Source organism: Heteronotia binoei, chromosome 9 (assembly GCF_032191835.1).
Source record: "Heteronotia binoei isolate CCM8104 ecotype False Entrance Well chromosome 9, APGP_CSIRO_Hbin_v1, whole genome shotgun sequence".
Lineage (NCBI taxonomy): Eukaryota > Metazoa > Chordata > Lepidosauria > Squamata > Gekkonidae > Heteronotia > Heteronotia binoei.
In genome coordinates this window covers 24,271,423-24,299,056 of record NC_083231.1, presented here as the reverse complement: position 1 = coordinate 24,299,056, position 27,634 = coordinate 24,271,423, and the positions used below count along the sequence as shown (strand labels likewise).

The 27,634-nt window shown below is 43.6% G+C and overlaps 1 protein-coding gene across 3 annotated transcripts in view; it reads right to left on the bottom strand.

Moving 5' to 3' along the window:
• GABRG1 (gamma-aminobutyric acid type A receptor subunit gamma1) overlaps nt 1-27,634 on the bottom strand; it is a 137,687-nt gene that overhangs the window by 72,205 nt on the left and 37,848 nt on the right. For all 3 annotated transcript variants that reach the window (XM_060246307.1, XM_060246305.1, XM_060246306.1), the window contains exon 2: nt 10,677-10,825. Coding sequence is in view for 2 of the 3 variants with exons in the window: in XM_060246305.1 (XP_060102288.1) it covers nt 10,677-10,825 (149 nt within the window). In the remaining variant the exon portion in view is untranslated. The remainder of the gene's footprint in view (nt 1-10,676; nt 10,826-27,634) is intronic.

Sequence of the window (27,634 nt, the reverse complement as noted above, 5' to 3'; positions counted from 1 at the left end):
GCCTCCCTTATGGTCCAGCTCTCACAGCCATACATTACTACTAGGAATACCATCACTTTGACTATACAGACTTTTGTTGGCAGGCTGATGTCTCTACTTTTTATTATACTGCCCAGGTTCGCCATAGCTGTCCTCCCTAGGAGCAAACATCTTTTAATTTCATGGCTACAGTCACCATCTGCAGTGATCTTGAATCCCAGAAATGTGAAGTCTGTCACTACTTTCATGTCTTTCCCTTCTATTTGCCATGGTGTGATGGGGCTGGATGCCATGATCTTAGTTTTTTTGATGCTGAGTTTCAAGCCTACTTTTGTGCTCTCCTCTTTCACCCTCAACAAGAGGTTCTTTAGGTCCTCCTCACTTTCTGCCATTAGAGTGGTATCATCTGCATATCTGAGGTTGTTGATGTTTTCCCCGGCAATCTTAATTCCTGTTTCTGTTTCATCCAGGCCAGCATTCTGCATGATGTACTCTGCATATAAATTAAATAAGCAGGGTGACAATATACATCCTTGTCGAACTCCTTTTCTGATACTCCCGTGCTTTCTCCATAATCCAGCAAATGTTGGCAACTTGATCTCTAGTTCCGCTACCTTTCTGAAACCCAGCTTGAACTTCTGGTAGTTCCCAATCTATGTACTGCTGAAGCCTAGCTTGTAGGGATCCTTCAATGAAATAATATTTCTTTTCCCATGCAGGGACGGGTGAAGTTAATGTTCAGAAAGCCAAGTGGCGCAATGGTAAGAGTATCAGACTAGAAATGGAAAGACGCAACTTCAGGTTCCCACTCAGTCTTGAGGTTCTGCCAATCTCTCAGTGCAGATGATCCTACAGGGATGTTGTACTGATAAAATGGGGAGAGGGAGATCCAGATACACACCTGTCCTGGGCACCGAAGAGGAAGGTGTCTGTGCATGAGAGGGAGAGGGTGGGCTACCCAACCAAAACCAACAACCTTTAAGAGATTTGTTTTTGTTCTGTTACACCACTGAAGGACAAATGGAACTTGTTTCAATGTAGAGTTAACTTGTAATAACAGAATTTGCCCCTTGAGCATCTCAAATCATATTATCATCAAGAAGTCAGGAACTGATCGAGACATAAAACAAAGATTGACAGCAAGAGTGCCCAGTTTGTTGCCAGTAAATTTCATTGAAAGCCTCAGGTGTCAGGAAGGGGTGGGTGGGAGGTGGGAAGGATGTTGCCTCTTCGTCTTCAAACAACAGTCAACAGAAAGGGTCAGAGAGTCTTTGCTCATATATCATTGTTGTGGGCACAGTTTACTATGACAAGGACTCTATTGGTATTTGTGAACATCTGAGACATCGCTGGTAAGGATAAATGTTCATGTTTGGCATGTGGATCCTTCCTGAAAAAAAAAACCAACCAGATGTAGAGTGTATCTGGCTTCATGACATCCAGATGCACCAAGCAGTACTTCCAAGGATACCAAGCTGTGTGATATTTTGACTTCTCAAAAATATATATCATATTATACCTCTTGCTGTGATACATAGTAGCTACTGCTTGAAGGGCACTTGGTGTAATTAGTAGACTGATCAAAGCCACCGAGTAATACACCATCTTTCAGTTTGCAAAAATATATTACAAGGATTGTATACAACACATAATAAACATACAATAATGATAGAGGCCAGCGGTGCTAGAGCCTTTTAAAGTTACAGAAACCCCAAGGGGCCAAAAAACCCATCCCCAAATAAATAAATATAAGTCCAAACTTGGAAACAGTCCAACTGAAATTCACAAGGTAGGTGCTCCTGAGGAGTGTAGCTTTAACGCAGCCGCTTTTTTAAAAAGAAGTCTCTCTCGATTTTGATGACGTTTCAATTCTTTCTTCAGTTTAACAACTCAATTGTTTAGGAACCCCATTCTACATTCTCTAATCACAGCATTAAGCTTCTCATTTCAGTGTGAACATCGCTGTGTTGAAGCTATGTTCCTCAGGAGCACCCACCTTGTGAATTTCAGTTCAGTTTGACCAAGAGCGAGATCTTGGGGTCGTGGTAGATAACTCACTGAAAATGTCAAGACAGTGTGCGTTTGCAATAAAAAAGGCCAACGCCATGATGGGTATTATTAGGAAGGGAATTGAAAACGAATCAGCCAGTATCATAATGCCCCTGTATAAATCGATGGTGCGGTCTCATTTGGAATACTGTGTGCAGTTCTGGTCGCCACACCTCAAAAAGGATATTATAGCATTAGAGAAGGTGCAGAGAAGGGCAACTAGAATGATTAAAGGGCTGGAGCACTTTCCCTATGAAGAAAGGTTGAAACGCTTGGGACTCTTTAGCTTGGAGAAACGTCGACTGCGGGGTGACATGATAGAGGTTTACAAGATAATGCATGGGATGGAGAAAGTAGAGAAAGAAGTACTTTTCTCCCTTTCTCACAATACAAGAACTCGTGGGCATTCGATGAAATTGCTGAGCAGACAGGTTAAAATGGATAAAAGGAAGTACTTCTTCACCCAAAGGGTGATTAACATGTGGAATTCACTGCCACAGGAGGTGGTGGCAGCCACAAGTATAGCCACCTTCAAGAGGGGTTTAGATAAAAATATGGAGCACAGGTCCATCAGTGGCTATTAGCCACAGTGTGTGTGTATATATAAAATTTTTTGCCACTGTGTGACACAGAGTGTTGGACTTGATGGGCCGTTGGCCTGATCCAACATGGCTTCTCTTATGTTCTTATGTTCAGTTGGATTATTTCCAAGTTTGAACTTATATCTATTTATTTGAGTACAAGGTTTTTTTGGGGCCCCTTGGGGTTTCTGTTACTTTAAAAGGCCCTAGCACCACCGGCCTCTATCATTATTGTATTGTTTATTATGTGTTGTACACAATCCTTGTAATATATTTTGCCAACTGAAAGACGGTGTATTACTTGGTGGCTTTGATCAGTGATACACAGTAGAGCTGGCACTGCCCATCAAACAGGTGAACTGCTGAGCAGGCAAGCCACTTAGGAGTAGCTGGTCTTACTCAACTGATGGGGCAACCAGAGTCAGATGTTTGATACAGGTGTATGGGAAATACATGGGCCTTTGCACTACCTGGCCCCCATTCGACTGGCAGCTGGAAGGAAACCTTTCTCCTTCTTTGTTGGTGGCACTGAAACACAGCAATGAAGGAGCTAGGACTGCCTGCCTTTGGCAAAGCCATCACAGCAACACAGAGAGGATGGTGCCTGGATGTGATCGCCAGAGTCAAGAGCCCTGACACTAAACAATGCATGCCCATGGTAGAAATAAGTTTCAGGTGGGTAGCTGTATTAAAGGTAAGAGGAATCTTGAGAGTCCCTTGGACTGCAAGAAGATCAAATCAGTCAGTCCTAAGGGAAATCAACCTAGACTGTTTCCTGGAAGGTCAGATGCTGAAGCTGAAGCTCAAATACTTTAGCCACCAAATGAGAAGGGAGCACTCACTGGAGAAGACCCTGATGCTGGGAAAGACAGAAGGCAAAAGAAGAAGGGGACGGCAAAAGATGAGATGGCTGGAAAATGTTACTGATGTAACAAACACACATTTGAGCAGACTTCGGAGGATGGTGGAAGACAGGAGGGCCTGGAGTGACTTTGTCCATGGGGTCGCAAAGAGCCGGACTCAACTGTGCGACTGAACAACAGCAACAAAAGCTGTGTTGGTATGCATTAAAAGAGCAAGATTTGAGTTTGTAGCAGTTTTTTTTAAAGAAGCACATATTCGCAATATAATTTGCATTCCCAAGTGATCTTTTGAATATTTTGTCAACCTCAGTCTTGGTATAAAAGGCCTGCCTGTCTACGGGACCGCCTTTCTCTGTATGTTCCCCAGAGAGCACTGTGTCCAGGGACACAAAATCTACTGTCCATCCCTGGATCAAGGGAAGCCTACATGTTCTACATGGGCTAGAGCCTTCTCAGTGGCAGCACCAGAAATGTGGAATGCTCTCCTGGAGGCCATAAGGGCCCTGCGGGACCTTTCTCAATTCCGCAGGGCCTGTAAAACCAAATTATTTCAACAGGCCTTTTTGCTCATTAAGAGAGCTAACTTTTCAAGTAGGTGCCTAAAGTCATCTACATTTGCTAATAAGACATGCGCATTATAATTGTACTCATCTAACTTAGAATACTTTTATGTTTAATGAGAAGCTTGTTTTATTTTCAATAGCCTTGAGATTCCTCAGTAGCTTAGATACAGAAACGCAGCTCTTGCTGCTCTAAACTGAAACCTCTTGGTCAATAAGCTTGTATCGAAGACCAGAATCTGACCATTTGTTTCTTTCTTTTCTTTGGTTGTTCTATGTAGATTAAAAATACACAGATTTGGTTTTGTATGATCATAGACATGATAGATAAGAATCTGGAATTTGCCACTAAATAGTTTGTAAAACCGTAGGATTGCATAATAATATCAAAAGGTCATAAAAGATTTGTAGACTTTAAAGGTAATATCTATCTATTAATTCTGAACACTTGCAGATATAATGAATTATACTTTCTCCTTTGTTTTTTTTAATGTAGCAATAACTGTAATCTACTCTTATTTTCTGTACCCTATCCCTGATCCTTCTCCAATTCCCTATTTTTTCCTGTAAAACTTAATAAAACTTGTTAAAAAAAAATAACAATTCAGTTTTTTTTCCCACTTCCCTTCCTCTCTTCCCTTTATCGCTGGTATATTTTCTATCATTGCATGGATTACATTTTACGCATTAGACTAGCCACAGCACTGTCATCAACACATGCCAAAAACTGCCAGGTTTTTTGTTTGTTTTTAAAAAAGAGATTTCCCCCCCCTCCTCTGACATGCCATTTGTAGTACATAAGTTCATTCTATTGCTTATAACATAATCAATATGTAAAACCAACAACCTGGTCAGAAATATAACTGCTCCTAAACAGCTGCTGTTTGAAATATATGGTATACGCCCTGTTTCACTTTCTTAGTAGCGCTCCTACAAATCATTCTACTTTAGCTTACATTAGCTAATAGCAGCTCCTATGCCAGCTTCCTTGTAGTGAACACGCTGTATTTGGTGGTGCTGATTCCCAATTAAATGTGCAAAACCACTGGCAGCAGAGGATGTACCTAATGGTCCACAGAAGCTACACGCATCACGGTTTCTGACGCTGGGACATATCTAAGACCTAACCCCGCCACTGGTCTCAAGCAATGCTGATGGTACCACCAGGGCTTTTTTATAGCAGGAACTCCTTTGCATATTAGGCTACACCCCCATGATGTAACCAATCCTCCAAGAGCTTACAGGGCTCTTTGTACAGGGCCTACTGTAAGCTCTTGGAGGATTGGTTACATTGGGGGGGGGTGTAGCCTAATATGCAAAGGAGTTCCAGCTACAAAAAAAACCTTGGGTACCACCACCAAGTAAGTTTGGGTAGGAAGAAGGGAAGGAAGATGATGTAGTGGCGGTAGAGACTGCCAGACAGCAAGCCAAGGTTTTTATTAACAGGCCCAAACTTCAGTTGCATTGAAGTCCATTTTGTAAAGGGCTCAAGGTAAACCCCCTTCCATTCCTCATCCTTAATGTCCCACTTCTCCCGCTTGCTTAATGTAAGAGCCACATAGAATAAATGGCAGATGTTTGAGAGCCGCAAAACATGAACACCAGATGTTTGAAAGCTAGAAGGAGGGAAGGAAGGAATACAAATAGATGGGGAGGGAGAGGTGGAAAGAAAGCAACTTTAACTTTTAATGCATTCTCCAACCTGCTGACTGGCTTGGCTTGGAGAAATGATTTTAAGAGAGAAATGCCTTTTCCAAGACCGCTGACAGGTTTGTGGAGGCTTCAAGAAACACACAATATGTGTGAAAGAACCACATGAGGCTCCCGAGCCACAGTTTGGCCACCGCTATTCCAGAGCTTTGCAATAATGTTTTACTTAAGGGGGGTAGATGTTTTAAATTTGAATGGTATATGTTTGAACTTCATCCAAAAAACTGCAATAAAGTTTTTCCTTCCTGTGAAAGTCATTGCACAGCAGGGTTTGTCTGGAGCAAACAATGGGAAACTCCAAAAAGAGTTTTTAGGATGGAAAACTATGTCACACACCTACAAACTGCTGCACCAGCAAAACAGCTCTCAAAATACAGGGCAGTGACTGGAGAACTAGCACAGCCTCCTGATTTCTAGCACAGTTAGCTAATTCAGCCCACTGCCTCATTCCAGCAGGTTCCCTGCTAGCAGCATCACTGAATGTGATACAGAAGCAGTTCACAGAGCTGTTATACAGCTTAAAGAGAAAGGTAAGGGAGCAGGGAATAAGGCCAACTCTTCTCCACAGCATCCTATGATAATGTAGCTTGCCAGTGAGCCAGCTAGGTTGGCACAAATCTATGCACCTGATGTGCTGCTGCAACTTTTAAGCTGATTGCAACTGACAGAGAGCATAGCTGGGTGGAATTCCAATTATTCAGCTAGGACTTGTCTTATGCTGTTGGATCATTGGTCCACCTAGCCCAACTGGCAGAGCCTAAGACTGTGGACAAAGAATTTGGGCAGCAGGCTGTTTTCCCTTCCAAGTTTCTTACCTGAAATCCCTTAAGTGCAGAGGCTGAGACCTGTACTTCATTATCTTCTTCATGCAAATAATGTGATGTACCATTTAGTTTTGAACAGCTATATGAGGGCTTCTAACACTGTCTAGGCAAATGCTGGGAGATTTGGGGAGCAGTGCCTACCGTCAAGTCCCCCAGCAGTTTAAGAAATCACATAGTCCTTTCATATAGGCAGGTTTATTCCATAAGCAACTTGGGAGGCAAAACACGGTTTTGCTAAGACTAGCATCTTACATCAGAGGCCCCCTTATATAGGTTAACATAGCCATTATACTTTCAAGCAAAAGCGGGAACATTAAGCGGGAACTTCTGGCGGGCCCCCTGCCCCATAGTCCTGGGAATGCAGGTGCTTTCTAATCACATTCTAACTTAGCGACTGGCCTTGAGACCTTGCTCTGACCAGCAGAAGAGCTTGAATAACAAGTTTGAACATATGAAGCTGCCTTATACTGAATCAGACTCTTGGTCCATCAAAGTCAGTATTGTCTTCTCAGACTGGCAGCGGCTCTCCAGGCTCTCAAGCTGAGGATTTTCACGCCTACTTGCCTGGACCCTTTTTGGAGATGCCAGGGATTGAACCTGGGACCTTCTGCTTACCAAGCAGATGCTCTACCACTGAGCCACCGTCCCTCCCCTAAGTTTTATAGATAAGCGAGCCTAGTGCATGGAGGCAAAGCGGCAGGGATGAGTAACAGGCAGATACATGATACAATTCATGGCAAAAAAGACACATGATATAATTCATGGCAAGACTCTTGACACCTATCAAGGGTGGAGTTTAGGGAGGGTGTGATATCATCTCCAGGTGATACTTCAGGAATTTTTCCTTATCTCTATGGTAAAGACCACAGAAAGTAAAGGGAAAATTCTTCAAGTATCAGTGTGGAAACCATTTTTCTCCTCCTCCTCAGTTTCTCAAGGGCAGGAGATTGGGGCTCAGGACAAGGGATTTCCCCATCTGGTCCAGGCAAGCTTAAGCTGTACCCACCTCACCCTACACACCAGGGCCGTAGCCAGGGTTTTTAAAAGTCGGGGGGCTTTGCAAAAAGTCAGGGGGCAACCTTCCCTATCCACTGTGGGGCTTGCTGTTTCTCAAAAACTTTCTGGGGTACGGGCAAAAGCAGGAGGCTCTGAAAGTAGCCAAGTCAAGGCAACCAACCCTAAAACTTGGGAGTGAAGAAGGGGCTGCACCTTGCATGCTGGTGGGGGTGGGGGTGTTCCTTCGATTTCCCTCTCCCCCACCCCAGCACTTCGCAGGCAGCAGCTCCATCCGTCCACTCCTCCCCACACGGCTTCCTCCGCCTCCCTCCTCTCCACCTGCTGCTTTTCCTGCTGTGGTGCACTGTGTCCTGCTCAGCTCCCCCTGGCTCCAGCTGCTGCTGCTGCTGACACTTCGCTGGCAAAAAGAAAACAACAACCCAAAAAAGCAGACTACACCCCAGAGCCCCCCTGGGAGTTGCGGGGGGGGGCAGCTTGGAAGTCAGGGGGCAGTGCCCCCACAGGCCCCCTCACCTGTGGCTATAGGCCCGCTACACACCCCTAGCCTCCCTTCTCAGTATCTACAGCGGCAATAGAAGCCTATGTGTGCATCACTATATGGAGAACTGCACTCCTAATTAAACAAGACATGGCACCCAAATTCACTCCAGGCACACAGCAACATTTCATACAGAAAGTTCCCACTGGAGAACACCTTTTAACAGTGTTGTCGGCGGGGGGGGGGGGGGTGATTCTAGTCAGGATCACCAGATGGGGAAGGATGGACTCCTGCCTCTCCCTCCACATCATTTTCCCAACCTAAAACAGTGCTAGGAAAGCAAGTCAGCAAATCATGGACCCCAGTGCTGTATAGAGTTGGAAAAATGGCACACGGGGAGGCAGGGGCTCCTCCTTCCCCCATGCCACAGTGCTACCAGTTAGAATTAAGCCCATATGGGAACCCACTCTACAAAATGGCAACATGCCCACAGGGCAAACTCAGGGATGCTGTCTCTAGTAGTTTGGCTCAATATTTCTGAAGACTCCTTGCATGTGGAATGCACCTACTGCAATAGTTGAACAAACTAAGACCTTAAACAAAGGCCTGCAGAGAGACTTTGCCACCCCACCACTGGAGAGGATTCCCAAAACTGCCTTGGCAAATGCCAGAAGGTTTTAGGGGTGGTATCTGGAGAAGACAAAGTTTGGGGAGGATATTATGTCACTTCTGACGGATGCAGCAGACTGACTTCTCTAGTTTTTATGGTCTTTACCACTAGGGTTGCCAGGTCTTACCTGGCTCCTGGTGGGGAAGAGACAGCTTGGTGTAGTGGTTAAATGCATGGACTCATATCTGAGAGAACTGGGTTTGATCCCCCATGCTTCCACTTGCAGCTACTAGAATGGCATTGAGTTAGCCAAAGCTCTCGCAAAGCTGTCCTTGAAAGGGCAGCGTCTGTGAGAGCTCTCTTAGCCCCACCCACCTCACAGGGTGTCTGTTGTGGGGGAGGAAGGTAAAGGAGATTGTGAGCCACTCTGAGATTCTGAGTGGAGGGTGGGATATAAATCCAATATCTTTTTCTTTTCATGTGCATGACATCACCCGGGAGTGACATTAGCACGCCAGGCATGTTGTGGGAGAGAAATGCACTTGCACTTTGGGAAAAACTCTATTATTATCATAGTTTTTTCCCAAATGCTAGAACGTTCCCAGCACCCCCGCCCCCTGCAATGTGCCTGGCATGATAACATCACTTCCTGGTGATGTCATTGTGCTGGGCACATCACGGAACACTGGTGCTCTTTAGGCAGGGTTCCCTCTGCTGGCCAGTTCCATGGTGGTAGGTTGGAGGCTCTGAAACTGGAGGAAACCCCACCCTAGTGGGAGGCTGGGAACCCTATTTACCACAGAGATTGGGGAAATTTCTAGAATGACACAATGGGAACGCCATTTTTGCTCCTGTTTTGAAGTTCCTGGGGTGTGCTTGTGGAAAAGTTGGGGCTGAAGGCTGATAATTCCTCGAGCAGGCAAGTAAATAGGAGGTTTGAGGGAAACCGTGTGGTTTGAGGGAAAAGAAAGTTGGGAAATGGGACAGAAAACAATGCACCAAGACATTGTCTTCTTGGTGGGGTTATGATCTGAGCCAGACAAAAGTTCTTGGGGTTACAAGGCACAGATTACAGGGGAACATCATGAGCCACCTACATTCAGAGTAGAACAGAATGGGCTTTTGCCCAGTGTCACTGAAAACATCTCTGAGTTTGGAGAGATCTACAATAGCAGCATAGAGAGAACATGAATATAAATGACCCAAAAAAAGTATTTTGCTTGACCAAAGATAGGATGATTGCTTATCTGGAAACTGTAGCACAGCGAAAGATAAAGGCCAATGGCTCAAGAGCATTAGAACAAAACCATCAGCGCATGACTCAGACATAGTATTATGAAACCGTGAGCAAGGTAGGATGAGGGACAGTATTTCAGAGTGGCAGCCAGGAGACCTAATTTTCATCTGGTTTTTTATCTCTTTGTGTGGGTGTCAATAACTGATAAGTTTGTTCTATCACATTGTCTATACGTAAAAAGCACAGGAAGCTCCAGAAAGCTTTCCAGGGGATTTACACACTGTCTTCGTTAATTATTCTAGGAGCAGTGTTCCCTCTAAGCTGAGTTAGTGTGAGCTAGCTCACATTTTTTTAGCCTCTGACTCACACATTTTTGTCTTAGCTCAGGAAAAATGGCCCCAGAGCAAGCCAATTTATGCAGCAGCTCACAACTTTAATGCCAGTAGCTCACAAAGTAGAATTTTTGCTTATAGGACTCCACAGCTTAGAGGGAACATTGCCTAGGAGACTTCCTCTTCAGTCAATTAGCTCTCAGGGAAAGCTAATAGACTTAACAAATGTACAACCTTTGTGGATTCAAGTCCAATAGTACCTTAAACACCAACAAGGTTTGGGGCGGATAAGCTTGCGAGAGTCATAACTGTCTTCAGATCCCTAACCCATACACTGGAAAACAATGTTTTAAGAGACTTAAAACCACAGCATGTTATTAACATCAAAACCAAGGCCAACGTATCATCTAGCTACAGAAACAGTAATGTTGCCTACCTCCAATGTCTGGCCGAAGTTTGTTGTCATAGCCTTGGAGTAAAGAGTTCAGTATGCGAGTGACGTCTCCTTCGTGGATCTTTGGGGACAGCACCCATGTCTTGTTGCCAGCTAGGTCTTCGTCATCCTCATCATCTGTTTTATCAGTGCTAATGTGTTGGAGGAGAAACAGAACAAAACTAAGTGCACTGTGAAGAGAACTTAAATTCAAAATATCTGTTGCACACACAAAAAATGAAGAATTCACTGAGAACATAAGAGAAGCCCTGTTGGATCAGGCCAATGGTTTGTACTAACCTTTTTGGTTCTCAATTCCACTATTTTTGGATTAAGTTTCCCCCCAATATTTTTGGGTTAAGTCCCCCCCACCTTCATTCCTTTCTTTGACAACTGTTATCAAACCAGAGCTTCCCCTATGGAAATTCACAGCTGTACTATTTGTACTAAGGTGATCTCTGTGTTCTCTTTCACACTTCCAAGGAAGCCTATTAATGGTTGCATAGGCTCGAGACCAAAATATTGGGTTACATGGGGATGCAAGCCTCCAGGTGGAACCTGGGGATCCCCTGGAATTACAGCTCCTCTCCAGACTATGGTGGTCAGTTACCCTGGAGAAAAAGGGATGCCTTGGAGCAGGGGTGACCAATCTTTCTTAATGAAAGAGCCACACAGAATAAATAAATGTTTGAGAGCCATAAGACATGAAAGTGAGATGTTTGAGAGCTGCAAGGAAGGAGAGAAGGAAGGAAGGAAATGGGGGAGGTAGAGGTAGAAAGAATGCAAATTTAAATGCATTATCCAAGTCACTGGCTTGGCTCGGAGAAGAGATTTAAAGAGACAAATGCCTTCTCCAAGTCAGCCAACAAGGCACTGGGGGCTTTCAGAGCCACACAATATGTGTGAAAGAGCCACAGTTTGGCCACCCCTGAATTGGAGGATGGACTCTTTGGCAGTGTACCCCACTGAGGTCCCTCTGCTGTCCAGGCTCTATTCCCAAATCTCCAGGAGTTTCCCAGTCTGGATCTGGCAACCCTACTCCCCCCCCATCCCCTGCTGGTGGCCAGGAGGAAACTGGCTATCCATTTAATTAGACAGCTAAAAAAAAAATCCCAAAATCCACACGTCCACTTTTCAACCCCCTCCTAGAACATGTGAACCAAACCCACTATAGAGTGCCAGTTTGGTGTAGTAGTTAAGTGTGTGGATTCTTATCTGGGAGAACTGGGTCTGATACCGCACTCCTCCACCCGTAGCTGCTGGAATGGCCTTGGGTCAGCCATAGCTCTTGAAAGAGTTGTCCTTGAAAGGGCAGCTTCTGTGAGAGCTCTCTCAGCCCCACCTACCTCACAGGGTATCTGGTGTGGGGGAGGAAGGTAAAGAAGATTGTAAACTGCTCTGAGACTCTGATTAAGAGAGAAGGGAGGGTATAAATCTACGGTCTTCTTCTTCTTCTATATCAATGCTAACCAAACCCATTATAGCAATTCGCAGCCAAATCTACAAGCCAGTTATATACCATAGAAATAAGTTTATATTTTGTTTTTCTCTCAGCCAGGCACCTGATTATATTATGCTGGGAATGAAGACATTTTCAAAGATTCTCTATTCCCCCTCTAGATTAATTCAAGGCATGCTAATCATTTGTGGGGAAAGTAATGAATTAATAACTGAAAAAGAAGCGAGCTATGGTGAGCTTCAAGAAGAGAATTTATATCAAAGTTTTGCATCCTAATCCTCTGTCATGCTAATATCTGATGGAATTCTTACCCAGACACTTTAGGAAAAACTCAATGTGCCCAGTTTTTTGTGTCCAAAGGCCACTCACACTACTAAGGTGCCCAAACTCGATGGAGGGGAGGAGATTCTGTCAATCAGACTCAAATCAAATGCCAGCAAATCTATTACTCCTATATGAATACATATTCATGAAGCTGCCTTATACTGAATCAGACCCTTAGTCCATCAAGATTAGAGTACTTTCTATTCAGACTAGCAGCAGCTCTCCAGGGTCTTAGGTAGAGGTCTCTCATATCATCTACCACCCAGTCCTTTTAGCTGGTGATGACAGGGATTGAACCTGGGACCTTCCGCATGCCAAGCAAAGGCTCTTCCACTGAGCCACAGGCCCCTTCATGTGCACTAATTCCTTGTTATTTGAATTATTTAACTTACCAGGAAGTTTCTGCTGGGGCACTGCCTAGGAAGGCCACTGGCAGTTAGAAGCAGACCCAATGGAGCTCAGTTGAGTCCTAGGTCATTTTAACATCATAAAAACATAAGACAAGCAATGTTGGATCAGGTCAATGACCCATCCAGTCCAACACTCTGTGTCACACAGTGGTCAAAATCCAGGTATCATCAGGAGGTCCACTAACAGGACAAAACTCCAAAAACCCTCCCACTGTTGCCCCCAAGTGCCAAGAATACAAAACATCACTACCTCAGACATATCTTGTGTATTGTAGCCACTGATGAACCCCTGCTCCATATGTTTATTTAATCTTCTCATGAAGCTGCCTATGCCTGTAGCAGTGAATTTCACATGTTAATTACTCTTAGGGTGAAGAACAACTTATTTTTATTTGCTATAAAAAGGTTGTCAAATATGCAGCCCAGGGGCCAAATCAGGTCCCCGGAGGGCTCCTATCAGGCCTGTAAGCAACTCACTGCCATTTGCTTCCTCTTCCCTTTCTTGCTTCCTTCTGCATCACAACTTGCTTTGCCAGGCTTGCTCAATTACACAGGAGCTACAGAGCAAAGCTCCTCCCTTTGGGAGGAAGTGGGAGAAGGAGAGCCAACTTTGCCAAGCTCTCTCAATTGCACAGCAGAGCTACTGAGCGAAGCCTCTCTTCCTTCTGTTGACTGAGGCTCAACAAGTCAGTGAGGTGGATTAGGCTGAGTGTGTGTGTTTGTCTGTGTCCTTCATAAAGTTTATATCACATCTACGTGGCATTACATTTTATGACACACACAGCCCAGCCAGACAAGGTCAAGAGTTGGCCCTCATGAGTTTGACACCCCTATGTTATAACATCTCCATCTGCTCCTGTTGGAATCCATTGTGTTGAGTTTTCTATGTCCATGTGAACATATATTCACTGAGAACATAAGAGAAGCCCTGTTGGATCAGGCCAATGGCTCATCCAGTCAAACACTCTGTGTCACACAGTGGCCAAAAAAAGACAGGTGACATCAGGAGGTCCATCGGTTGTATGACTCAAGAAAAGTGAAGTGAAAAGCTGGTGTCAAATATATATTTAGCAGTTATCTTTATTCCCTTTTAAAAAGCACTTTATTAATCTAATCTAGGGATCCAACAGACCAGAAGAGAGAGGGTATGTGTGTGTGTAAGGCATAAATTACAATACCTGCAGTTTCCTACTTATGTATTTTGTTATTTACTGCTAGTGCAGCAAACCAGACAGCAGACTGTGCTGTGATCTGTGATATTCCCCATTCAAGTCTCATCTGCTTCATAAACTTACTAAACCCTCCACTGCAGCATGAGGGTAACAGTAGCAGTTTTGCTCCGTGCATTTTTTTGTAAGAGAACCTCCACAAGATCATGTGTGTGAATTACTTTGAACACCGTATGCAATATACAAATGTTAAACATTGTTTTAGGATGCCGGCAAACAAAAAACAGTTTTGTACATTACAGGCTGGGAAGTGATTCCACTGGATTTGTTTACAAACTGGATTAAAGGACTCCAGGATGCTTTGTTCTGTAAATAACTGTCAGACTTTTCCTTTTCAGGTAACAATTTATGGCAAACTTTTTAGCTATTAAGGTATTTCTGCGGCCAATTAGCAAAACAGGTGCCTTCTGTTCACAGGATGAAACTTTACCAGGTTTTCCTTTTAACCTGGTTTTCTGGTTTTAACACATTCCTTTAATTATGAGCAAGGTTTGTGCCCCCTCCCCTTACATTATGTCCCTTGGTCTTTCTGCCTTTCATTTCCATGGCTGTAGCACTCAAAGCACTTTGCTCAAATTGTACCAGGACATTCAATCCAAATAGCAGGTTGATCTCACATTCTTCCCTCAGAGATAAAAAAAAAATAAAATAAAAAATCCTCACCTGAGTGATTCTCTAGGCTGGTGGGGACAACTGCTATCAAATTTAGGGCCTTTTGTTAAAACCAGTATATTTAACTTCAATGTTATCAAAAAATACATGTATTTATTTTTAAATGGTTAAAAAAGATTTAAGGGTCCAACATCAGCCTCATTACAAATTAAAATACATAAAGCACAAGTGGAAACCAATGCGACTTGACGTGTCTCGTCCTTAAAAGGCCTTCTTCAGTGGTCAAGCATATTGTATACAGACAGGCTTATGATACAAATTGAGACATTTACCAAATCTATATAGAACCAAAAGGGGGGGGGGGGCAGGTATAGATGTAAATCAGCACAAGGCTTAAAGATGTTAATAAGATCTCTTGTAGTAAAGCCTTATGTCCTAGTCAAATGAATATTTCTTGAATAATGTTTCTATTGCATGCCTCCCAAATTAGGTTCAAGAAGTACAGATGCAAGAAGACCCTGATCAGAGCCACTGAAATATAGTTATATATACTGGTTTTAACAAAAGGCCCTAAATTTGGTTTGTACTAACCTTTTTGGTTCTCAATTCCACTATTTTTGGATTAAGTTTCCCCCCAATATTTTTGGGTTAAGTCCCCCCCACCTTCATTCCTTTCTTTGACAACTGTTATCAAACCAGAGCTTCCCCTATGGAAATTCACAGCTGTACTATTTGTACTAAGGTGATCTCTGTGTTCTCTTTCACACTTCCAAGGAAGCCTATTAATGGTTGCATAGGCTCGAGACCAAAATATTGGGTTACATGGGGATGCAAGCCTCCAGGTGGAACCTGGGGATCCCCTGGAATTACAGCTCCTCTCCAGACTATGGTGGTCAGTTACCCTGGAGAAAAAGGGATGCCTTGGAGCAGGGGTGACCAATCTTTCTTAATGAAAGAGCCACACAGAATAAATAAATGTTTGAGAGCCATAAGACATGAAAGTGAGATGTTTGAGAGCTGCAAGGAAGGAGAGAAGGAAGGAAGGAAATGGGGGAGGTAGAGGTAGAAAGAATGCAAATTTAAATGCATTATCCAAGTCACTGGCTTGGCTCGGAGAAGAGATTTAAAGAGACAAATGCCTTCTCCAAGTCAGCCAACAAGGCACTGGGGGCTTTCAGAGCCACACAATATGTGTGAAAGAGCCACAGTTTGGCCACCCCTGAATTGGAGGATGGACTCTTTGGCAGTGTACCCCACTGAGGTCCCTCTGCTGTCCAGGCTCTATTCCCAAATCTCCAGGAGTTTCCCAGTCTGGATCTGGCAACCCTACTCCCCCCCCCCCCATCCCCTGCTGGTGGCCAGGAGGAAACTGGCTATCCTATCGATGGTGGCTTTAGACCAGGGGTGGCCAAACTGTGGCTATTTCATACATATTGTGTGGCTCTCAAAGCCCCCACCATCCCAATAGCCAGCTTGGAGAAGGCATTTCTCTCTTTACATCACTTCTCCTAGCCAAGCCAGCTGGTGGCTTGGAGAATAAATTTACAGTTCAAGTTGCTTACTTTCCTCCCTCCATCTATTTTTCCTTCCTTCCTTCCTTCCTTCCTTCCTTCCTTCCTTCCTTCCTTCCTTCCTTCCTTCCTTCCTCATCTGACGTTCATGACTTGTGGCTCTCAAACATCTGATATTTATTCTATGTGGCTCTTACATTAAGCAAGTTTGGCCACCCCTGCTTTAGACTCATCTCTGAAAAATCAAGCCCCCATCCCCACTCCATATGACAAAATGGTTTTGAACTTGCAGAGATTCTGCTGCTTAAGGCAAACGTCAAGAATTCTACAGGGAATTTGCAAAGTACCTCTTTGGATCTTGGACATAATTGCATTATCCAAAAATGAGGACGGTTAGCTAGTGTATTATTTGTCTGCAAACACATTACAGCTGGACTCGTCATAGTTCCATTAAATTATTATCTGATATACTTATCAAGATGGAAGAAGACAGAGCTATGGGGCGGAAAAACTGCATGTCCATTTATTACTTACTATTCAATTGGATTAGGTATAAATTGCTGCTTTTCACACACTTACAGGGCAGGGTGGGGGGGAGCCCAGCAACGGCTTGAATGTGTCTGCAAATTCATTCAGATGATCACCTCAAAGGTCAAAGAATGCCTAGAAGTAATTTTCTCTCCATTTGAATCAAATGAGTATGGACTTTAAATATTCCTCCAGTGCTAAAGTTTGCCATCTCCATTATTCAACCCTGCAAAATTTTCAAGCAATAGCTAGAGGCTTCAAGTCAAACAAAGTGGATCAAAATTGAAAGTGGTAACCATGGCAGTTTCATGCATATCTTGACAGACGGACAACAGCTACCGTTAATTGACGTGTAGAACCCTAATGGAATGCAAGAAAGCCATTTTGAAGCTAAAGTAAAACCAGCTATTTCTGGATAACAGAGAAGAAGAAAAATACCAAAAATTATACCTGATAGTCAGTTAGACCTAATATAGTTAACACTTTGGAGATATGTAGAGAGCAATAATTTCATCCATTTGTAAATGCATAGGCTCTGTTCAAACCTTCGAAGTACAATGCATAAAAGCAGAGCTTTTTTGTAGCAGGAACTCCCTTTACATATTAGGCCACACACCTCTGCTGAAGCCAATCCTCCAGGAGTTTACAGAGCTCTTAGTACAGGGCCTATTGTACGCTTCAGGAAGATTGGCTATATCAGGGGTGTGTGGCCTAAAATGCAAAGGAGGTCCTGTTTAAAAAAAAAGAAAGAAAAAGCCCTGCATACAAGGGGGAGGGGCCAGAGAGCTTGCCCACCCAATTCTGCTTGCCCCACCTATTCTTTCAAGATGCACATTCATTTGTTTTCTGAAGACGGATACCATCTTTCCCCAAATGTTCTCACCCATTCTCCTCCTTGTTATCCCATAAACCCTATTCACTGAAACATATAAATATAACCATGGGGCAGGGGAGAGCAGGATCAAACCCCTTGCCAATTGCTCCCCTGCAGCTGCAAACAAAGCCTGCTCTTGTATGCCTTGTACATACAGGATTTCTTCACTGCTTTGTGGTGACCAAGTCCAAGTCCAGCAGCCACTACCCTCCTTCATACACTATGTCTGCATATATAAAGCAGCATTTTTATCAGGGGTGGAATTCTAGCAGGAGCTCCTTTGCATGTTAGGCCACACACACCCTGATGTAGCCAATCCTCCAAGAGCTTACAAAAAAGAGCCTTGTAAGTTCTTCGAGGATTGACTACATCAAGGGGTATGACTTAATATGCAAAGGAGCTCCTGCTAGAATTCCACCCCTGGGATTTATCATTCTGTCTGCCATGAAGTAGGCAAATTTTTACACCCTACTCTCAGGCAGTGATGCCGGGGGAGGGGGGAATACTTCCCTGTGATCATTGCCCGAACCTGGATGGTTCAGGCTAGCCTGACCTTGATAGATCTTAGAAGCTAAGTAGGGTTGGCCCTAATTGGTTTTTGGTTGGGAGACACCAAGGAATATGTAGAGTCAGGCAATGGCAAACCACCTCTGAACATGTCTTGCCTTGAAAACCTTATGAGGTTGCCATAAGTTAGCTGTAACTTGATGGCATCTCTGGACACGTCTTGCCTTGAAAACCCTATGAGGTTGCCATAAGTTAGCTGTGATGTGATGGCTCCTCTGGACACGTCTTGCCTTGAAAACCCTATGAGGTTGCCATAAGTTAGCTGTGATTTGATGGCATCTCTGGACACGTCTTGCCTTGAAAACCCTATGAGGTTGCCATAAGTTAGCTGTGACGTGATGGCACCTCTGGACACGTCTTGCCTTGAAAACCCTATGAGGTTGCCATAAGTTAGCTGTGACGTGATGGCACCTCTGGACACGTCTTGCCTTAAAACCCTATGAGGTTGCCATAAGTTAGCTGTGACTTGATGGCATCTCTGGACACGTCTTGCCTTGAAAACCCTATGAGTTTGCCATAAGTTAGCTGTGACGTGATGGCATCTCTGGACACGTCTTGCCTTGAAAACCCTATGAGGTTGCCATAAGTTAGCTGTGACTTGATGGCACCTCTGGACACATCTTGCCTTGAAAACCCTATGAGGTTGCCATAAGTTAGCTGTGACTTGATGGCACCTCTGGACACGTCTTGCCTTGAAAACCCTATGAGGTTGCCATAAGTTAGCTGTGACTTGATGGCACCTCTGGACACGTCTTGCCTTGAAAACCCTATGAGGTTGCCATAAGTTAGCTGTGACTTGATGGCACCTCTGGACACGTCTTGCCTTGAAAACCCTATGAGGTTGCCATAAGTTAGCTGTGACGTTGTGGCACCTCTGGACACGTCTTGCCTTGAAAACCCTATGAGGTTGCCATAAGTTAGCTGTGACGTGATGGCACCTCTGGACACGTCTTGCCTTGAAAACCCTATGAGGTTGCCATAAGTTAGCTGTGACGTGATGGCACTTTACAAGTATCATTGCTTTTGTCCAGTATTGTACAGTAGATTTGTTCCCAGCACAGAGGCTGTGAACTTTATGCACTTGACATTGGAATGTACTTTACTTGAAATTGCTGGGCTTTTATTGACTCAGGTCTCTCTGTTGATTGCCCATCCCCCCCCCCTTACTTGCCATTTCAAACTAGTAAAAATTGCTTGCTGTGTAAGGGCAGTATTCCTCACAACTGATAGTTAAGATAGCTGTATATCACATGTACTCAGTTAGGATCTTCCAACTCATCACAGGATGCTTCTCTAATTATGCTCTATGTGCTACTTCTGTGACTGTGCAGTCAACTGCATTCTTTCTCCTCCTTCTCTTCCCCTTGTTCACAGCCAGAAATCTTTCCTTCTCTTGGCTGTCCCATTATTATCCAAAGGTGTGGAACTCCACAGCTAAGAAGGCTTAGTCAATTTCTTTCCTAGTCTCCAAGCTGTGCTCCCATCTAAGCTAAAAAACAGTCATACCCTGACAACTTGCAGTCCTAAACAGGAGTAACGTCCTTCTAAGTCCATTAATTTCAATGGATTTTGAAAGGTGTAACTCTGCTTTGGACTGATCATGGATGGGTTACATTGGACAGGGTGAATGTACTGCTATTCATTCCCCTGGAGATTTCTGTGGCTTTCAATAGCATCAGCCATTATATATCCCTAACTAGGGGGCAGTTGGTGATGGGTTAGATGGGTGCGAACGAGATGACGACAATTGTGACTGTAGATGACTTTTATGAGCGGTACACTACCTGTCTGCCATGGGGCTGCACTCATCCTGAAGACCCTGCTGGGCAGCTAGGGTGCCCTCCTTGGCATAGTTTTGTTCAAAGTCTGAACTTAGTCTCAGACTGTTGTCTATGTGGGAATAACAGTCAGTAAAGCCAAAATGAGGGGTGCCTGTGCCACCTTATAAGGAAAAGTAAAGTACTCTAGGATGCAAATTCATGGCCTTTGAGATTTTGTCTGCTATTCCCTTGAAGGTATTAATAACAAATGCAGGTGAGTCTATTTTACCAGTATTGTTTGCAGCTTTCTGCTTCATTGGGAGTGGGTGATGATCCTTTAAGAGAAGGATCTTGGCTGTCTCTAGTATTACTTCCATCTCTCCTGGAAGCTCCATTAAGAGCCAGTTTCCCTAGCAGTTTTTAAATTATTACTTAAACAGGACACGGTATCCTGTTTTTAATGGAAAAAACAGATATAACCCCAACTCTGTGGCTCATTGTGGGCAGAAGTCATATCTCAGGGCTTGATCACAAACCATGCATTCATAAGGTACAGGCCCAGATGCTCAGCTTTAAAGGGACTTCAGGTGCAATGCGTTTTGAAAGGTCTTTATCTCCCTGAAATTCCAGAGAGCTGCTGCCAGTAGACAGTACCAAACTAGGTGGATCGGTGTCTGACTCAGTGTAAGTATGTTCATACATCAGTTGTGAACAATGCTCATACATTGTTGAAACTGTTGAAACCAGCAGGCTTAGATTGCAATAACTCTGCATAGAACTGCGCTTTGAATTACTCTTAAAATGTTTCCTGACTGCCACTGTTGTGTTCAATCTAAAGAAGAGCGGCTGTGTAAAAACACAGGTGAGCAATTTACAGTTGATGGTGTCGTATGTATATTTTGTCATTTAGAACATTGCTTCAATTTCTGTATTTACTTCATTTGTCATCTGCCTTTCTAGCTGAGACTCAAGGCAGCTTACAGAATTCTATAAACAACGCAACAAAGTCTAGTCTAATACATCCAGTAAATAATGCAGTACGAAGGGGGAAGAAGAAAACTGCTTAAAATGTTCACAAATTAAGTTACAAGCCTTATTATCTTTATAAAAGGCATCTTCCTATGCAATTCCATTTATCGCATCCATATTCCCTTTATAACAATGCCCTCTTGAGCTGTTCCACTTTACACACTCTATGAAACAAGATTAAGAATGGGAGCTTTCCTAACCATGCCGGGCAGGCCATTCCAAATGGGGGAAGCCACGCAGAGAAGCCATATTTTTGTTTTACCCATCTGCAGGGTGGAATAAATTGATGGAGAAACTTGTGTACACATTAATATTTTATGTTCTGTGCTAAAATTCTTGCATCCTGTAAGCCTGAAGTCTTCAACCAATGGATTGGGATCTCCAGGTGGACCACGGAGCTAATTTGTGAGCCTCTGAAGAGACACCCTGTTTTTGTTACATTTTGGAAAGACCTGTGGTACAATAAGCAAGAGTGCCTTTTTGATGTTTTGAGAGCCAGTTTGGTGTAGTGGTTAAGTGTGCGGACTCTTATCTGGAAGAACCAGGTTTGACTCTCCACTCCTCCACTTGCAGCTGCTGGAATGGCCTTGGGTTAAGTTATGCCAGTGTAAGGGTCAGTTGGTTTTCCTGAGCCAATTTGGCCTCTCTTAGGATTGCAATGCAAATCAATTAGGTCAGGGGAACCTACCTCTCGCAGGAGTTGTCCTCAATGTAAATCAATTAGGTCAGGGGAACATACCTCTCACAGGAGTTGTCCTCGAAAGGGCAGCTGCTGTGAGAGCCCTCTCAGCCCCACCCACCTCATAGGGTGTTTGTTGTGGGGGGAGAAGATATAGGAGATTGTAAGCCGCTCTGAGTCTCTGATTCACAGAGAAGGACAGAGTATAAATCTGCAGTCTACATGTGCGATGAGGGCAGTGTGGTGAGGTCATTCACTGGTGGAGAGGATTCTGTCATGAATCTGACCCTTGTCTTATTTCTAACTATGGTACATGTCTTCCTGATGTTTTGGTTGTGTACCTATGCTCAGCTTTTTGGATCTGCTGCTCACAGTCCTGACCTCGGCACTGGTGAGATCATAGCTCAGTGGGTCCTGTGTCTGGAACAGCTGAAGACTATAATGTTGAATCCACATTTGTATAACTGATGGAAACTCCAGTTCGAGACTCATAGCAGAATATATTAATCTGTGGGATCCATTTAATTAGACAGCTAAAAAAAAATTCCCAAAATCCACACATCCACTTTTCAACCCCCTCCTAGAACATGTGAACCAAACCCACTATAGAGTGCCAGTTTGGTGTAGTAGTTAAGTGTGTGGATTCTTATCTGGGAGATCTGGGTCTGATACCGCACTCCTCCACCTGTAGCTGCTGGAATGGCCTTGGGTCAGCCATAGCTCTTGCAAGAGTTGTCCTTGAAAGGGCAGCTTCTGTGAGAGCTCTCTCAGCCCCACCTACCTCACAGGGTATCTGGTGTGGGGGAGGAAGGTAAAGAAGATTGTAAACTGCTCTGAGACTCTGATTAAGAGAGAAGGGAGGGTATAAATCTACGGTCTTCTTCTTCTTCTATATCAATGCTAACCAAACCCATTATAGCAATTCGCAGCCAAATCTACAAGCCAGTTATATACCATAGAAATAAGTTTATATTTTGTTTTTCTCTCAGCCAGGCACCTGATTATATTATGCTGGGAATGAAGACATTTTCAAAGATTCTCTATTCCCCCTCTAGATTAATTCAAGGCATGCTAATCATTTGTGGGGAAAGTAATGAATTAATAACTGAAAAAGAAGCGAGCTATGGTGAGCTTCAAGAAGAGAATTTATATCAAAGTTTTGCATCCTAATCCTCTGTCATGCTAATATCTGATGGAATTCTTACCCAGACACTTTAGGAAAAACTCAATGTGCCCAGTTTTTTGTGTCCAAAGGCCACTCACACTACTAAGGTGCCCAAACTCGATGGAGGGGAGGAGATTCTGTCAATCAGACTCAAATCAAATGCCAGCAAATCTATTACTCCTATATGAATACATATTCATGAAGCTGCCTTATACTGAATCAGACCCTTAGTCCATCAAGATTAGAGTACTTTCTATTCAGACTAGCAGCAGCTCTCCAGGGTCTTAGGTAGAGGTCTCTCATATCATCTACCACCCAGTCCTTTTAGCTGGTGATGACAGGGATTGAACCTGGGACCTTCCGCATGCCAAGCAAAGGCTCTTCCACTGAGCCACAGGCCCCTTCATGTGCACTAATTCCTTGTTATTTGAATTATTTAACTTACCAGGAAGTTTCTGCTGGGGCACTGCCTAGGAAGGCCACTGGCAGTTAGAAGCAGACCCAATGGAGCTCAGTTGAGTCCTAGGTCATTTTAACATCATAAAAACATAAGACAAGCAATGTTGGATCAGGTCAATGACCCATCCAGTCCAACACTCTGTGTCACACAGTGGTCAAAATCCAGGTATCATCAGGAGGTCCACCAACAGGACAAAACTCCAAAAACCCTCCCACTGTTGCACCCAAGTGCCAAGAATACAAAACATCACTACCTCAGACATATCTTGTGTATTGTAGCCACTGATGAACCCCTGCTCCATATGTTTATTTAATCTTCTCATGAAGCTGCCTATGCCTGTAGCAGTGAATTTCACATGTTAATTACTCTTAGGGTGAAGAACAACTTATTTTTATTTGCTATAAAAAGGTTGTCAAATATGCAGCCCAGGGGCCAAATCAGGTCCCCGGAGGGCTCCTATCAGGCCTGTAAGCAACTCACTGCCATTTGCTTCCTCTTCCCTTTCTTGCTTCCTTCTGCATCACAACTTGCTTTGCCAGGCTTGCTCAATTACACAGGAGCTACAGAGCAAAGCTCCTCCCTTTGGGAGGAAGTGGGAGAAGGAGAGCCAACTTTGCCAAGCTCTCTCAATTGCACAGCAGAGCTACTGAGCGAAGCCTCTCTTCCTTCTGTTGACTGAGGCTGAACAAGTCAGTGAGGTGGATTAGGCTGAGTGTGTGTGTTTGTCTGTGTCCTTCATAAAGTTTATATCACATCTACGTGGCATTACATTTTATGACACACACAGCCCAGCCAGACAAGGTCAAGAGTTGGCCCTCATGAGTTTGACACCCCTATGTTATAACATCTCCATCTGCTCCTGTTAGAATCCATTGTGTTGAGTTTTCTATGTCCATGTGAACATATATTCTTGTTATCCAACTGTTTTGAATCTTGCCACAGGTATTTGAAGTAATTAAATCTTTAAAAATTAATGGCATGAAGTCAAAGAATTCTCTATGCATAATTCTTCTTGGAAAAACACACAGCTATCATTCTCTGGCTTCTAGTCACAAAACTCAGCACATTTCCCCTTCAGTCACAGTTTGTTCCCTAGTGATGTCAGTAGCACTTATTCTTACAGGAACCCATATTAGATGTAGTAAAAGTTGGATTTTTAAATGGATTTACTCTGTGCGGTGCATGGCTTTAATCCATGTGCAGCAAATCAGCATTATACAATAAGAATAATTACCATTTAAAAAACACTCCACAGAGCTTGCTAATGGTCTTGCTAACTATCAGCCTTTTCACAACAGCCCTACAAAGGCAATGTGTCTATCTTTTGCATGTAGAAGGTCCCAAATTCAATCCTAAATTGATAGTGAATGGAGAAGAAACTGGAACAGTTCATACCAAACAAGGAATTTTCCAATGGGACTCACTGTTGGCACTGTTCTTTGTCACTGCTGTAATACCAGACACCATTATTCTCAACAGCACAGGCCTAGGATACCAGTTTTCAGACAGGCCCAAAGATTTCACACTTATTGTATACAGATGGATTGAAAACATGTGGAAAGCCATAAACAGAGATTGATTCTTTAAGAATCTTCAGCAAAGATATAGCAATGGAATTTGGCCTTGACAAGTGTGCAACATTAGCACTGAATAGAGGAAAGATAATCGAACAAGAAGAAATCAAGATGCCAAATAACATCAAAATACTGAGCTTTGAAGAAAACTACAAATATTGTGGAATTTTGGAAGCTGACAACATCAAACATACCCTTCTTAAGAAAAATACAGAAACCAAAGAAGATTACCAAAATAATGAAATTAAAACTCACTTTGACAACTGGAAGGAAAAACACTTACATGGGCAATATTTGAAAGAGATAGAGAACAAAGTTGATAGTGAAAAGACCTGGAAGTGCCGCCAAAATGGGCACTTGAAGAAAAGAAACAGAAGGACTTATTCTAGCTGCACAAGAACAGGCAGTTGAAATGAATAGTATAAAAGCCAAGTTTCAGAAGAACAGTGATAACAGCAAATGTTGACTTTGCAAGATAAAGGATGGAACAGTCAACCATGTGGTCAATGCCTGCAATGAAATTGTTCAGACTGACTATAAAGACCATCATGATAGAGTTTCAGCTATGATGCACAGGAAGCTTTGCAAGAAATACAGCTTGTCAACAGCATGAAATTCATGGGAGCACAAACCAGACAAGATAATGGAGAATTATGAAACGAAGATTCTTTGGGACTCCCAGTTACAAACAAGTAAATACTTGGAGCATAATACTGTAGAAAAACTGAGAAGTAGGGTTTGGATTGCTGACATTATAATAATAATAATAATAATAAATTTTCATTTATATCCCGCCCTCCCTGCCAAGGCAGGCTCAGGGCGGCTTACAAGACATGGAATGAACCATGATTATAACAATACATTATATAATAAAATATAATCCCAGGGGACAGCAGAACAGAAAAGAAAGAACAGCAGTAGATCACAAAATATCCAGACCTAAGAATAGTTAGAGCACCTCTGGGAAAAGAAGGTTACAATTGTGCCAGTCGTCATTGCAGACTTTGGCAATGTCATACCAAGAATGCAGCAGGAGGTGCAGTCTACCCTAGGTGCAACTTGAGGAAGGCCCTTGAAGCCAAATCATTCTGCATCCAGCTGTACAGCTTTACGTTAATTTTTAAACTGTAGTTCTGACTGCAGCCACTAGGGGCACCAGGTAGCCTGAGCATAGCAAAAGGCACTCTAGGATAGGATGGACTTTCCTTTCTCCAAGACTGAGAGCATTTTTGCACAGGGCTTACCCCGGAGCGACGTCCCTCTTCACCGCGCAGCGTCTGCGCGGATTTCGCACCAACTGCTCCGCAGAACCCGGAAGAGCCGCAAAGTCCCGCGGCTTTTGCGTCGCAAATGTAAACTGGTTTTTGGCAGTTTACATTTGCGACGCAAAAGCCGCGGGACTTTGCGGCTCTTCCGGGTTCTGCGGAGCAGTTGGTGCGAAATCCGCACAGACGCTGCGCGGTGAAGAGGGACGTCGCTCCAGGGTAAGCCCTGTGCGAAAACGCCCCGAAGTAAACTTGCTTAATGGATTGCACAACCCAAATAACATGCTGATAGTTACACCAATGATCGCCACTCTGCAGGTAATTTTCTCCAATAGTCTTGTCTTTCTCTTTTCCTTTCCTTGCGTCCAGCTTGGCCAGATTTCCAAAGCAGTAGATGCGGGGGCAGGAGGTGCAAGATAAAACACGTTTCTCATTCATTTCCTTCTCCCTTCACCTAATTTTTCCATGCCCCTCCCTTAATTTCACTTCTTCATTTAAGAAGGAAAACTGGAACTTGTCTATGTGTATGTATCTTCACAGGCTAAGTAATTTTGAGACAAATAAACTTATGCCTGTTTATTTAACCACTGACTAAAAGAGATCTCTCTCCCCAGTTTTAAAGATCTGTCTGGATAACAAAGAGCCCCGTGGCGCACAGTGTTAAAGCTTAAGTACTGCAGTCCTCAGCTCTGCTCATGACTTGAGTTCGATCCCCGGCAGAAGCTGGGTTTTCAGGTAGCCGGCTCGAGGTTGACTCAGCCTTCCATCCTTCCGAGGTCAGTAAAAAAGCGTAGATGACTGGGGAAGGCAATGGTAAAGCATCCCGTAAAAAGTCTGCGTGAAAACGTTGTGAAAGCAATGTCACCCCAGAATCAGAAACAACTGGTGCTTGCACAGGGGACCTTTCTTTTCCTTTTTCCTGTATAACAGAACAGCTATTTGGTTGTAACAGGCTATCTATTGTTTATAATTACACAAAGCTGCCTCATTTTTGTTGCCTGTTCACTGGCCAAGTTCCAAACTTTGACACCTACTACACAGAAGTAAAATAAAGCAGTTTATTTATCTGGAATTACCATCAGCCACTCTTGTGCCAGAACGTGTCTGAAATGTCGAAGAGGATTAAGGTTACCAGCTCCAGGCTAAGAAATGCCCGGAGATTTTGGGGGTGGAGCTTGAGGAGGGCAGGACCTGTGGAGGGAAGTGACCTCAGCAGGGTATAATGCCATAGAATCCACTTCTAGAGTGGCCATTTTCACCAGGTGAATCGATCTCTGCCACCTGGTGATCAGCTGTAAACCCAGGAACCGCCAGCTCCCATCTGGATGTTGGCAACCCTAGCACTTGTCTAAGAATTTATGTTGAAGGGAGCACTTAGGGTAACATATGAAATGTCTTAGGGATTCCCAAGGCTAAGTGTGATATCAACATGTTCCACTACCCTTCACTGTCAAGAATGTGGAATCTTATAGGGGGATAATCTGATGCCTCATGTCAAGTAGCCTTAAACATTAC